We start from the raw sequence: 14,854 nt of genomic DNA, 5'->3' as shown, positions 1-14,854 counted from the left end.
GTATCAGCAAAAGCTGTTACTCGATCTTAACTCGGCTTTTCCACCAAACACCCGTGGTGCATGGAGTGAATCTCCCAGTTGTAACTCGACAAACATGGGATGGTCTCGTCATCTTCAACAGTCTACCCGTACCAGCAGCACCGTATCTGGTGCTGGTAACAGCAATTTTATTGAATCTTTTCATAATTTTTTTACACAATCCTTTTGGAAGGCCACCAGAGACAACAGGTCTGACACATAGTCAACGGCTGGAAAGGATTATACAGGAGTATCTCCAAATGAACATCGATGTCATGACTTTGCAAATGGAGCCTTGCTCATTTTGGGCTTCAAATCTTGAAAAATGGCCAGAGCTCTCCACCTACGCCTTGGAGATTTTGTCGTGTCCAGCTGCCAGCGTTGTCTCTGAACGTGTCTTCAGTGCTGCTGGGTGTGTGCTGACAGATAAGCGCACGCGTCTGTCCAGTGACAATGTGGACAGACTGACGTTCATCAAAATGAACAAGTCATGGATCCACAAGGAATTTACTACCCCTGTGTCATCCTGGGGAGAGTAAATGCTTGTCGATTTGGAATGTTCTTGATGCAAATCTACATGTAAAGTGTACAACTGGGGCACAAGTGCTGCCACTGAAGGGGTGGATGTGTGTGTGGCCCAATTTTTGGAAAAAAGGGAGACTCCGCTTGGAGTAACCCTTGCTTGCTGTGTTTTTTTAAAAGGAGCCAAGATGAACAAGTCATGGCTCAACAAAGACTTTGCTACCTACCCCAGTGTCATCCTGGGGACGGTTAAGGATAGCGTATTTTTGAATGTGCTTGATGCAAATCTACCTGTGAAGTGTACAACTTGGGCACAAGTGCTGCCACTGAAGGGGTGGACGTGTGTGTGGCCCAATTTTTGGAAAAAAGGGAGACTCCGCTTGGAGTAACCTTGCGGTCTTTTACATGATTTTAGAAGGGCATGCCATGCCTATATCTGTGTCTCATCCTCTTTTCCTTGTAACGCTGTTTTGTTTTCGCATGAGAATTTGTTCTTGTCACTTTCCCATGTGTTTGTGTTGTGTTGTGAGTTGTTTGTCACCTTTTGGACACCTTTTTGAGGGTGTTTTCTAGGTGTTTTTATGTGTTTTTGTGATTGCCTCCCATTGTTTCCTATGCGTTTCGAGTGGTTCGCCAAACCGGTTCGCTGAACCGAACTCTAACGAGACCTCCGTTTGGCGAACCGAACTCGAGCCGAACCACGGCCGGTTCGCTCATCTCTACTCCTGATTCTTTCTTTCGCTTCCTCTTCTCCATCCTACCAGTGAAGCGCAAGTGTAACATCTATACAACATTCTCCTTCTCACCATTCTTTGGTCTTGTACTTCCTCATATTATGACTGGAGAACCGGTCCATTCATTCTACTTTACAGTGTCTACTGAGTGCTAACAATATATGGTATCATGGCATTACAAATACATTTCTATGCTTTCAGAATAATTGATGGTAAGGATTTGATGCCTCTTCTTCAAGGACGTGTACCCAACTCTGATCATGAATTTATGTTTCACTACTGTGAGGAATACTTGCATGCGGTTCGATGGCAGCAAACCAGTAGTAAGTACAGAAAAATAATTTGCATAATTTAAATAGAATATTTTTCACATTCTCATTGTTTTGTTTTAATAGAGTAGTGCATGCTGTGGCATCTTGGCCCATCATTGCCTGCTGTGCCACACTGCACCAGGACAGCCTGCTAATTGGAGGTTATTTACTGTTACTACCAGAGGCGTAACTAGAGTTCGATGGGCCCCAATGCAAAATTTGGACCTGAACCCTCCCAACTGTACACTGACACTCGGGATACAGGATATTTACACAGATACTCGAGGTACAGGATAATGATGCTGACATTTGACTCATTCCCCCAGCACCTAGCTTTCCCATCTGAAATCCCTGTTTCTATCAGCACCCAGCTTTCCTATGTTCTGATATCCCTGTTGTCCTCAGCACGCAACTTCCCCATGCTCTACTGTACATCTTTCCATCAGGACGCAACTTTCCCCTGCTCTGCTATACATCTTTACTTCAGCATCCAGCTTTCCCTTGATATCAAAGCATGGAGAAGCTGAGTGAAAGATGCTTAGCAGAGCATTAGAAATTTAGATGCTGAGGAAAAAAAGCCTTTCACCCAGCTTTCCCATCCCATGCTTCTATCTTTGTCACTCATCCCTGTGTGTGTGTGTGTGTGTGTGTGTGTGTGTGTGTGTATAAAATATATATATGTATGTATGTATGTCCCCATCCTGGTTAATAAGATTTCCATCACACTGCACACAGTAAAAAAAAAAATGTAATGATTATACTCACCTTCCCTCTGCTGCCCCAGTGAGTGATGTTCTCTTCTGATACAGTTTCTCCACAGGCACTCATACCCCATACAGAGAAACATATGCTGTATACTGTACATACACTATTACAAGCATAGTATACGGTGCACAATATTACATTCACTGTACACATACACAGATATACAATACAAAATATTATATACATTATATGCCCATTTCTATACACTACCCACATACCCACTGATATACACTATATACTACCCACATTCACACTGATGTACACTATATACTACACACACACACACACACACACACACACACACACACACACCATGTATTTACCTATGCAGAATTCAGTCTCTAGGAGCAGCGGAGCCGTCACATCCCTGCCCCATCCCAGGACAACAGCTATGACCAGTGAAGTCTCTGGTCTGCACGAAATGGAGGACAGAGCCCTCCCCAGCCTCACTTCAGGCTCTGCACACTGTATGTGTGACTCCCACATTGTCAACCTCTCCTGCACAAACCCTGCAGCAGCAACTCCAGAAGGAGCAGTGGGTGACAGCATCATCTGCAGAGTGTGGCCTCTAGATCTTCAAATAACACTGGAACGGCCCATGCTTTTCCCCTCTGCAGTCACTGGGAGACTGAGTTTTCTACAGTTGTTTGGGCCACCTCCTTAGGGGCCCCAGTGCAAATGCACCTGCAGTATGTCTGCCAGTGGTTTTCTGTAATATTAGCACACCTGATCACCTCTTAACACCGTTTTCCGTAGAAAGAGGTGGGCCGGATTATGGACGTGGAGCGCAGTGAATATGCATTTTTTTTAAGTAGCCGGTACACTGTCAGCCTCAAAGCCAGCTGCTGCCTCCTGTAACCCTGCGGTTCGGCAGTTTGCAGTGTAGGGTCCCGACCCGTCATTGTGCTGAAATTCAGCTGGATGTCCTGAAGTAGAATCTGAGGTCCGCGGGCCCCAGAGCCCGGTCGCAGTTGCGTCCCTTGCGACCGCGATTCTTCCGCTTTGGCTTACCACAGAAAAGTATTGAAACTTGTAAAAGCAATTGACACCAATTGCTGTCAGAATTGTCAATCAGCAAAAAAGCATCTGCAGGTTCATTTGACACCAATATGCCGCATACTTAACTTTAACCCTTCTCTTACATGAAGATCACATTTGCAATAATCTGTTTGCAAAAGATCTGGCACCAGTCAATTAGCTTAGCAATATATAAAGAGAAGGGCTGCACACCAGTGACAGTGCAAGGGGAATAAATGTAAAGCAGAGACTGCTGTAGGAAAACTGATATGAAAAATACACTTCAAGAGAGGACACACATTAACTAGGGACCCCACCGTAAGAGAATACCGTGACGAGGTGCTGGGGCTCTGTTGCATTGATCAATTCAATAGCTAAATTTCTCCTTATTCATAAAGTTCATGGCAGTTCTGCAGATACCATTGTCATATTTTCATTCTTACATATGGCTATTGTACTTTTCATGTCAGTATTCACACAGCAGTTTCTGCTATTACATTTATTCCCCTTGCACTGTCACTGATGTGCAGCCCTTCTCTCTCTCTCTCTCTCTTTCATATATATATATATATATATATATATATATAGGGTTTTTGCACCCAGTTCAGACTTAGAATGGGGTTCCAGATGTTTTTTCTTAATTGGTTTGTAGTCTTTCGTTTGTGAACCCGGCCCCACCCACACCTATCGCTAGTCCACATTTTACGTATATAGCCTGCGTCTCAGTTTCCCACACACGGTAAGTTTTGTTTTTAACTTAAAGAGAGGGCACACATTAGCTAGGGACCCCAACGTAAGAGAATACCGTGACTAGGTGTTAGGGCTCTGTTGCATTGATCAATTCAATAGCTAAATTCTCCTTATTTTTAAAGTTCATGGCAGTTATTCAGATTCCATTGTCATATTTTCATTCTTACATATAGCTAGTGTATTTTTCATGTCGGTATTCATACAGCAGTTTCTGCTTTACATTTATTCCCCCTGCACTGTCACTGGTATTCAGCCCTTCTCTATATACAGTGAAGGTTTTTTTAGGGTTTTTGCACCCAGTTCAGACTTAGGGCCGCTTTACACGCTATGATATCGCTAAAGCGATGTCGTTGGGGGTCACAGAATTTGTGACGCACATCCGGCCGCGTTAGCGATGTCGTTGCGTGTGACACCTATGATTGATTTTGACTCGTTGCAAAAATATTCAAAATCGGTGACATGGGGGTCCATTCCCAATTATCGTTGCAGCTGCAGGTACGACGTTGTTCCCTCCCTCAAGAAGGAGGTGCGTTTGACGTCACCGCGACGTCACTAAGCGGCCGGCCAATAGAAGCGGAGGGGCGGAGATGAGCGGGACGTAACATCCCTCCCACCTCCTTCCTTCCTCATTGCCAGTGGACGCAGGTAAGGTGAGGGTACTCGTTCCTGCGGTGTCACACATTGTGTGCGCTATGTGTGACACCGCAAGAACGAGTAACCTCACCTTACCTGCGTCCGCCGGCAATGAGGAAGGAAGGAGGTGGGAGGGATGTTACGTCCCGCTCATCTCCGCCCCTCCGCTTCTATTGGCCGGCCGCTTAGTGACGTCGCGGTGACGTCGAACGCACCTCCTTCTTGAGGGAAGGATTGTTCGGCAGTCACAGTGACGTCGCTGAACAGGTATGTGTGTATGACGCTGCTGTAGTGATCAACACATATCCGCCGTACGACGGGGGCGGGTGCTATCATGCTCAACATCGCCAGCAAATACTAGCGATGTCGCAGCGTGTAAAGCAGCCCATAGAATGGTGTTCCAGACATTATTTCTTAATTAATTAGCTTAGCAAGACAACGTTGTGCAGACAAACTTTTGTTCTGCTAAAGAAAAAAAAAAAAGAATGCAATTGTATCCTTTTTTGACATTGAAGTCTATGGAAAATAGATCCATTAAAGGTAATCTCTCAACAGGTTTTTATTACCATATCTGAGAGCAGTATCATGTAGGTAAAGAGATTCTGAATCCAACAATGCATCGCTTAGATTTCTGGCTGCAGCCATTCTGACAAAGTGAAAGAGCTATAAATTTTAATATGTAGTAGAGCTTTGGGAGCTGCTCCTGCCCACACCTGGCTTTCAGTGTATATTTCCATAGACATAGGCTGCTAATCCCAGAGGGGAGCGGAGTCTAACTTGAGCTCACATGCTCATGAGTCCACTAATGATAAAGTTACTGAAGCTTTAACTAACATTGCAGGTAAACAAAAGCACACCATGTGGTAGGAGATTCTGGCTGTAATCTGTATGTTAACCCTTGCAGCTTGTGGTCTTCAGGTTACATAAAAACATGCTGACAGATTCCCTTTAAAATTAGCATACATCTTTCTTATATTTGAAACAAATACAGTATTTTAATTACTGGATTCATTGCAAACAGATGATTATTGGCCTTGAGGACTAAGGGCTACTTTACATGCTGCGACATCGCTAGCATTTGCTAGCGATGTCGAGGGCGATACCACCCACCCCTGTCGCACGGCCGATATGTGGTGATCGCTGCTGTAGCGAACATTATCGCTATGGCAGCGTCACACGCACATACCTGTGCAGCGACGTTGCTGCTCTGGCCGGCGAACCACCTCCTTTCGAAGGGGGCGGTTCGTTCAGTGTCACAGCAGCGTCACTGAACTGCCGCCCAATAGAAAAGGAGGGGAGGAGATGAGCTGCCGGAACATGCTGCCTACCTTTTTCCTTCCGCATTGCCGGTGGAGGCAGGTAAGGAGATGTTCGTCGTTCCTGCGGTGTCACACATAGCTATGTGTGGTGCTGCAGGAACAACCAACATCGTACCTGCAGCAGCACCGATATTATGGAAATGAACGACGTGTCAACGAGCAACGATTTTGCACGTTTTTGCGCTCGTTGATTGTCGCTCATTTGTGTTACACGCTGCAATGTCGCTACCGGCGCCGGATGTGCGTCACTAACGACGTGACCCCGACGATATATCGGCAGCGATGTCGCAACGTGTAAAGTACCCCTAAGTCTTAGTAATACAATATAGCCCACAATTATTGACTTTCATTTCTAAATCTCTGTTCACATATCTTGTTGTCATCCATGGATCCAGCATTAAATACAGAAGACTAATTCTGTTACAATAAAAGCAAAAATGGGTGAAAACTTTGATTTCCATTCTATTACCATTTTTTATTTACTTTGTAACAGATCTGTTTTTACTAAAGATGACTCTGAGTACCACTAGTGTTCTCAGAATGCACAGTGCTTAACAAACAGAACAGCTACTGGATGACATAACCAATGGCCAACCATTGTGATCCATTTTCAACCAGCTGAAAAAAAACAGATTGTAACTAGATTGATGTCCATTGGAAGACATGTTACTAAATTTCCATCCCCATTCAGCTGAATGGATCCTGTACCGAATCATTTTAATTTCTGTTTTTTTTTTATTTTTTTTCATTTTAAAACCGATCCAAAATAAGTAGCAGGCATGTGAACATAGCCAAACTCTATGAAGACGTTTGAGTTGCTTGCATCACATTTACTAAAGTAACTGGCCTTTTAATAAATCTCGCTTATGTGGGACAGTCCAAAAAGTCAGAAAGTGAAATCTATACTTTATATAAGCATCAAGAATTGTGCCATTTTATGACCTTCCATGACTCAGTGTCTCGATCCTTCCTCAAATACACATGAAATTTCTTTGGCACAATGATAGTCATTTTACAGAATGAAAATATAGTAGTTTGAATGCTAATGAAAAGGGCACACACTTAAAACAATGCTCAGCAAAGGGTTTTCATCCACAACTGAGGCTCATTCTTTAAATTGTCAGGACACACAATTGGCACTTAAATCCCACTCTTGGTTGTCTTAATATTAATAAAGTAACTAATTTTAAAGAAACAAATGAGAAATCAAATAAAAAATTAATATGTATATGGTCATGTAAGTCTTTGCATTTTATTCAGAATCTGATTGCAAAATAGTTAAATTACCCAAATTGATAAATAATACCTCATGGTTCAGATTGACTTTTCTAGACTGTGCGTTTGAAGAACATGTACATGAAGTACACTATTTCTGGCCATAATATAATTTGTACTGATGAGCGAATATACTCGGCACTATTCGCTGTTCTGACGAATAGTATGGTATTAACGATTAGAGATGAGCCAATTTGTTTTCCCTCCCCAATTTCAAATTCGGTACGAGCATTTTCTTGTTCAGTACAAGTTCGGGTACCCGTAATGAGAGGTTGTTCGGTAACTGTTTGTGGTTTCTAAAATGTTTTTATAATAACATATTATGCTTTAGGATAGGATTGTGGCACTGTATGTTGAACAGAGTGGTACTTTTTAGTGCCTGCTAAAAATTTGCCAGTGAACCATCTAAATAGGTATTGGTACTTTTTAGTGCCTGCTAACATTTGACAGTGAACCATATTACTAGGTATGGGTACTTCTGTGGGCTATCTCAGCCAAGAAATACAGAATTTTACATGTGTGTCAGGTGTCTGACAGATTTGGGCCTAGGGTTGCGAAACAACTGTTTCAAAGGGGAAGGGTACATCAAGAATGAGTGGTAAATCACAAGGTCGTGGTGGAAGAGAGAAGATGCGGGTGTTCAAGGTGTAGGTGAGGGACGTTCTAATGTTGGTCAAAGCTCTACTCAGCGAACACCGTCTTATTCTATCCCAGGAGAACTAAGAACAACTTTTGTTAGTGGATGGGCTCCTCCACTCCATTTTTTTGGCAGCCACTCATTGCTTCCACTTGTAAATGAGGGCCAGAAACAGCATGTGCTAGAGTGGATGGCAAGTGCTACATCAAGTGTCTTCTCCTCTTCCTGCACCTCAACATCACACACAGTTCATTCCTCAGAGATGCCACTCCAATTACATTTATTTCCCCCCCACGACACAACTCTCCAACTGACTGTGGGGAAGCACAGATGGGTGGGTCTGCAGAGCTGTTCACACATTCCTTCCCATGTGCATCATAGGTCTGCTTCAAAGATTCACAGACTGAAGAGGAAAAAAGCATCTGCACCAATGCCAAAAATCTTTGTCAGTTGGATTAGGGCCCGGACAGAGCAGGGGTCCAGTAAGATCCAGAACCTCATCAACAGACATTAACACCCTGGGGTGGAGGTAATGATAATGAGACTTAGGTAAATGAGGTGAATGCATACTTTACTGTGATGTTAAGGCTATGTGTGCACGTTGCGTTTTTTTTCTGCGGAAACGCTGCGTTTTGAACTGCAGCATTTTCAGTGCCAAATTGCGTGCGTTCAGCTTCCCCAGCAAATTCTATGAGAAAGCCGAAAAATCAATGCACACGCTGCGTTATTAAACGCAGTGTTTTGGATGCCCCAAATCACTGCAGAAAAAAAACCAGCATGTCACTTCTTTTGTACGTTGTAGCTGCGTTCTCCACCCATTGAAATCAATGATGTGGGTCAAAACGCAACCAAAATTCACTTGGACTGCATTTTTGTTGCGTTCTGCATGTTTTTTTAACAAGCAAAACGCATGCCTTTCCAGTCTCTCTCTGTCAATGTCGGTCAATCTCTGTCTGTGGATGTCGGTGAATCTCCTGTCTGTCAGTCGGTCGGTCTTTCTCTGTCAGTTGGTCGCTCTGTCTGTCCCTCTCTCTGTCCGTCGGTCAGTCTCTCCCCCTCTCTCATACTCACCGATCCGAGATCACGGGTGTGGCGCTGCACGGCTGTCACACTGCTCCGGTGGCTTCTCCTCTTTTGAAAATGCCTGCCGCTCATTATTCAATCTGGTATTCCCTGCTTTCGCCGCCCACCGGCGTCTGATTGGTTGCAGTCAGACACGCCCCCACACTGAGTGACAGCTGTCTCACTGCAACCAATCACAGCCGCAGGTGGGCGGGTCTATATCGTGCAGTAAAATAAATAAATAATTTTTAAAAAAAACAACGTGCGGTTCCCCCCCAATTTTGATACCAGCCAGGGTAAAGCCACACGTATTCTCAGGATGGGGAGTGCCAGGTTATGGGGAGCCCCCCCAGCCGAAAAATATCACCAGCAGCCGCCCGGAATTGCCGCATCCTTTAGATGCCACAGTCCCTGGGACTCTACCCGACTCATCCCGAATCGCCCTGGTGTGGTGGCAATCGAGGTAATAAGGAGTTAATGGCAGCAGCCCATAGCTGCCATTAAGTCCTAGGTTAATCATGGCAGGCGTCTCCCCGAGATACCTTCCATGATTAACCTGTAAGTTAAAGAAAATAAACACACACATCCAAAAAATCCTTTATTTGGAATAAAAGACAAAAAAACCCACCCTCTTTCACCACTTTATTAAAATCCTCAAATACCCCTCCAGGTCCGACGTAATCCACACGAGGCCCTGCGACGCTCTCAGCTCTGCTACATGAAGCTGACAAGAGTGGTCACAGACCAGACCGCTCTCTGTCAGCTCCACGCAGCAGCTGAAGTAAGCCGCGCGATCAGCGATTAAGTCAAAGATGAGTTGCGGTCTCTGGTGGAGGACTCCAGCTGGCTGCGAGTAACCTGAGTGACGGCAGCGCTAATTGCGCTGCTCACTTCAGTCACTCAGGGGATTAGCTGTCACCGGTGAGTCCTTCACGGGTGACCGCTAATCAGGACGCCACACACAGACAGAGCCGTGGTATGACAATGAAGTCAGGTGAAGTTCACCCGAGTTCATTCTCATTGCGCGACTGTCTGTGTCTGCTGTCAGCTGGCATGTAGCAGAGCTGAATTGCCGGGGGAACGCACTGTCAAAAATGCATCCAAAACGCATGTAAAATGCATGGAGAAAGCATCCAAAATGCATGCGTTGTGGATGCATTTTTTTTTTTTTTTTTAACAAACGCAGTGTCCAGTCTGCCAGAGGGTGTGTTCAAAGAACGCAACGTAACGTGCGCACATACCCCAAGTCTAGAAGAGGATGAGGGTGACTGTCGGGCTGAATAGTGGGACAACAGAGAGGATAATTACTTTGTAGATCCCACTTGGTGTGGACCCATAGGCACGCAGTTGAGTAGCTCAGCAGAGGAGATGGAGGAAGAAGATGAGGTGCTTCCTGCATAGACACGGAGTGATGCAACCAGGTCAACCCCTGCATCCTCAGCAACAACTCTGGCTGTGTCCAGCAGTAGTGGCAGGTCTACATTTCACATGGGCAGCAAGGGTTACCTAGCCTAGGACTTTTTTGCGACTGGAATTGATGACCCAACACGTTCTCTGCAAACTTTGTAAAACTCAACCCAGAAATTCAAATAATTTGTCTACTACATATATGAACAGTCACATGACCAACCAACATGCCTTAAGGGGGCTTTACACGCTGCGATATCGGTAGCGATATATTGTCAGGGTCACGTCTGTAGTGACGCACATCCGGTGCCGTTACTGACATCGCAGCGTGCAACACAAATGAGCGACGATCAACGAGCACAAAAACGTGAAAAATCGTTGCTCGTTAACACATCGCTCATTTCCTTAATATCATTGCTGCACCAGGTACAATGTTGTTCGTCGCTCCTGCGGCACCACACATCGCTGTGTGTGATGCCGCAGGAACGACGAACATCTCCTTACCTGCCTCCACCGGCAATGCGGAAGGAAGGGGGTGGGCCCCCCTTTTTTGCCCTGAGGAAGCCACTTTTTCAAGCGGCGATACGCGTGGGTTAGGGGTAACCAGGCCAGGACTCCTTCCCCCCCTGCATTGTACAATTGACTGGGTAAATGTATTGGCATTTTCCCATGGTCTCTTTCTATTTTCAGGAAATTATGATTTATCATAAGTGCTGTTGATCAGTCTGTTTAGTACTCATAGGTATTCATTGGTCCTCTATAGGCAGTGACCCTGATATACTTACACCTCTGCGAGATATACTGGCTACTGTCTAGGTATATGCAGTTCTGTTTGCACAGTATATTATTCTTACTCTAAGTGGTGTCTTATTTATTGTATTCTAGGTCTAATAATTGTGTTACTTATTTAGTGCGTTACCATCTGCACTGTCACCTAATAGACCATATACTAACTAGAATATATAGGATATCCGGAATGGTGTCTCGTACAACTTTGTGGTGTTTCCAGGCTGATGAAATACATGAATAATAGTACTCTATGCTCTTAGTGTGGATTATATTATGACCATCTGTTTACAATTTTATGCCTATTGTCTAAAAACTATAATTTGGCACTCTGATATTTTCTATAGGAGAGTGCATGCAACTATTATCTTTATCCTGATCAAGCTTTGTCATATCTTGCTATCATTGCAGGGGATGTGCTATTGAAATCTATTCATACAATTTAATATTATAGGGTCCTGATCTGGCACCTATGCCTTTTCTGGCTTTTTAAATGGTTTTAATTTGTGTGTCCTATTTAATCAATGTGTGGTCATGTGCTGTTTTTGTGCCCAATTAATAAAGATTTGTATTTTGCTATATATCTTGCCTGGTGATCCCATTTTTGGTATACCTTTCTTCTTGTTATCAGGAAGGGGGTGGGCGGGATGTTACGACCCGCTCATCTCTGCCCCTCCGCTTCTATTGGCCTGCCGCTTAGTGATGTTGCGGTGATGTCGCTGTGACGCCAAACGCACCTCCCCATTGAGGGAGGGATTGTTTGGCGGTCACAGCGACGTCGTTGCACAGGTATGTGCGTGTGACGCTGCCGTAGCGATAATGTTTGCTACGGCAGCGATCACCACATATCGTGCCAGCGACGGGGGTGGGTGCTATCGCACTCGACATCGCTAACAATTGCTAGCGATGTCACAACGTGTAGTCTGGGTAACTTACTGTGCTAAAATGCAACCTAGCAGGCATCGCCAGCCACCTGACGTCCCGTCAAGAACATCTGATGCTTCTTCCTCCTCTGTCACATTTGCAACTATTCTCACCTAGGTCTCCACCCACAGAGCCAACTGCACTTGTTTACCCATTAGTCAGGGTGACTAAGAGCCCATCAGTTGTTACAGAAGTGAACATGCCTGTACATTTTGACTTCATAGAACGAGCACACCACATGTTTCGCAATCCACCTTAACCTCTCTGCCTGCTCCTCCCTCTCAGTCCATCAGTTTGTCATCTACAACCTACTCCGTCCTCTCTCAGGACACTATATCCATCCCTTGGTCCTGCAGTTCTGGTAGCAGAAATGATTATTTCCTCCAACACATGCCAAAGCTAAGAGCTTGAACTTCACCATATCCAATCTGTTGGCCATGAAAATGCTGCCTTTCTGCCTGGTGGATACAGAGGGTTTCTGAAATCTGATGGCCATTGAAGTCCCCCAGTACCAGTTCCCAAGCATCATTACTTTTCTAATAAAGCTGTGCCTGCGCTACACCATCATGTTGACCAGAGAAAGAGTGGTCAACTGTTCCACAGAGCACCCTCATACTGCAAGATCATAGGCCTAGTGTCCAATGTTCTCTAGTCTGGCTATATTTTTTTTTTATAAGTCCTAAAGACAAAAGGATAGTTATTTGCAGCATCTGGCATACCAAGCTGAGCAGTGACAAGAGCGTTGGCATGCTCAAGTACATGTCATCTAAGCACCAACACTAGGTGGTCTGAATGCCTGGGCAGAAACAAAGTGTGTGGGGGTGAAATCACTACCACTTATCCTGAGATACATTCTTCCCAATCCGCTCTCCAGGGAAAGGTGAGGATGCCTCCTCCCCTGAACCTGTTATTACACTTTCACAACTAACATCACCAACCACATCCACTTCCTTGTCCCAGTGCAGTGTTCAGTTGTCCATACCACAGACTTTGGAATGGAAGTGGAAAGGCTCAGGCACCCACAGTGCCTTCCCGAGATACCTTCCATGATTAACCTGTAACTTAAAGAAAATAAACACACACATCAAAAAAATCCTTTATTTGTAATGAAAGACAAAAAATCACCCTCTTTCACCACTTTATTAAATCCTCAAAAACAAATCCAGGTCCGACGTAATCCATGCAAGGTCCCACGACGCTTTCAGCTCTGCTACATCAGAAGCTGACAGGAGCGGCAGTAGAACACCGCCGCTCCTGTGAGCTCCATGCAGCAACTGAAGTGAGTCACGCAATCAGCTGTGCTGTCACTGATGTTACTCACGGCCACCGCTCTCTGGTGGAGGACTGCAGCTGTGGCCGGGAGTAACCTGAGTGAAAGCACAACTGATGGTGCGGCTCACTGCAGTCACTCAGGGGATTTGCGATCACAGGTGAGTCCTTCACATGTGACCGCAAATCAAGCCGCGGCACACGCACAGAGCCGCGTGATCAAAATGAAGTCGCGTGAAGTTCATCCGAGTTTATTCTGATTGCGCGGCACTGTCTCGCAGCCAGCCATGCTCTTTTTGACAGTGCGGTCCCACTCGACTCTGCTGCAAGTCTATGGGGATGCAGCAGACCGAGTGGGACCGCGCTGTCAAAAATGTGCGTTCTGGATGCTTTTCCCACTCTGTTTATGGCAGAGAAAGCATCCAGAGCGCATGAATTCTGCAGGAATTTGCGCACATTGCACTCTGCCGAATGCGTCTCAGAACGTAGCTTTTTCGGCTGCGTTCTGAGACGCACAGGCAGTGACTTACACGCTGTGGAATTGAACGCAAAGTGCACACATAGCCTAACCTTCATTCTCACTGAATAACAAGAAGCTTTCAATTTTCCATGGTTTCTCTGTACGGTATACTGTAATATTGTAGAACTTTAGATTGTTGATGCCAGCTAATTAATGAACAATAAATAAAATGATACAAATAGTTGTTGTTTTTTTTTATTTTTCAGGTGATACTGTTTGGAAGATTCATTATATTTCTCCTAAATTCAGTCCAGAAGGAGCTGGGGCATGTTATACTTCTAAGCTGTGCGCCTGCAGTGGTGAGATGGTGATCTACCACGTACCACCACTGCTTTATAATCTTTCCAATGATCTATCGGAAAATCATCCTCTCCCTATTGATTCAGAACTATACAATGAAGTGCTGCAAACCGTACAGAAGGCTGTGGCAGACCATAATGCAACGCTAAATGCGGTGCCCCAGCAGCTGTATAAATTCAATAACCTGTGGGATCCCCGACTGCAGCCATGCTGTGGGATATTTCCCTTCTGTTGGTGCAAAGAAGAAAATACTAAATTGTAATGAAAAAAATATATAATTTGTGTAAATTTGACAAATTTAGAAGTTTACTTAAAAACACTTATGGCGATACATCTTGTAAATGCATTAAAAATCTGTATTTTACTATGTTTGCCTTTTTTTTGTTTTTCATACACTGACAACAGTCTGGATTATGGGGGCATTTAGATCTGTAATGGGAGCCCTGGTACAGACAGTGAGTAACATGAGTATAACTTAAAACAAGCCACCTCTCAAAGAATATTTCTCAATTATCGATATCCAGTGTACAACATTGGACATATTCATTGGCCCCATAGACATGGGATGGTCAGTTATATGCACTGGAGCTTCACTGACACTCACC

General features: G+C 44.7%; 1 protein-coding gene across 5 annotated transcripts in view; it reads left to right on the top strand.

The window, feature by feature from the left end:
• The window catches only part of LOC142287883 (arylsulfatase H-like), a 281,549-nt gene extending 266,933 nt beyond the window's left edge, over window positions 1-14,616 (top strand). For all 5 annotated transcript variants that reach the window (XM_075333476.1, XM_075333477.1, XM_075333475.1 and 2 more), the window contains exons 9-10: window positions 1,476-1,597; window positions 14,156-14,616. In XM_075333476.1, the coding sequence (XP_075189591.1) occupies window positions 1,476-1,597; window positions 14,156-14,511 (478 nt within the window). In that variant the 3' untranslated portion in view covers window positions 14,512-14,616. The remainder of the gene's footprint in view (window positions 1-1,475; window positions 1,598-14,155) is intronic.
• The last annotated feature ends 238 nt before the right edge of the window (window positions 14,617-14,854 follow it).

The sequence above is a fragment of the Anomaloglossus baeobatrachus genome, chromosome 2 (genome assembly GCF_048569485.1).
Source record: "Anomaloglossus baeobatrachus isolate aAnoBae1 chromosome 2, aAnoBae1.hap1, whole genome shotgun sequence".
In the NCBI taxonomy this organism is placed as follows: domain Eukaryota; kingdom Metazoa; phylum Chordata; class Amphibia; order Anura; family Aromobatidae; genus Anomaloglossus; species Anomaloglossus baeobatrachus.
This window is presented reverse-complemented; position numbering and strand designations above follow the sequence as displayed.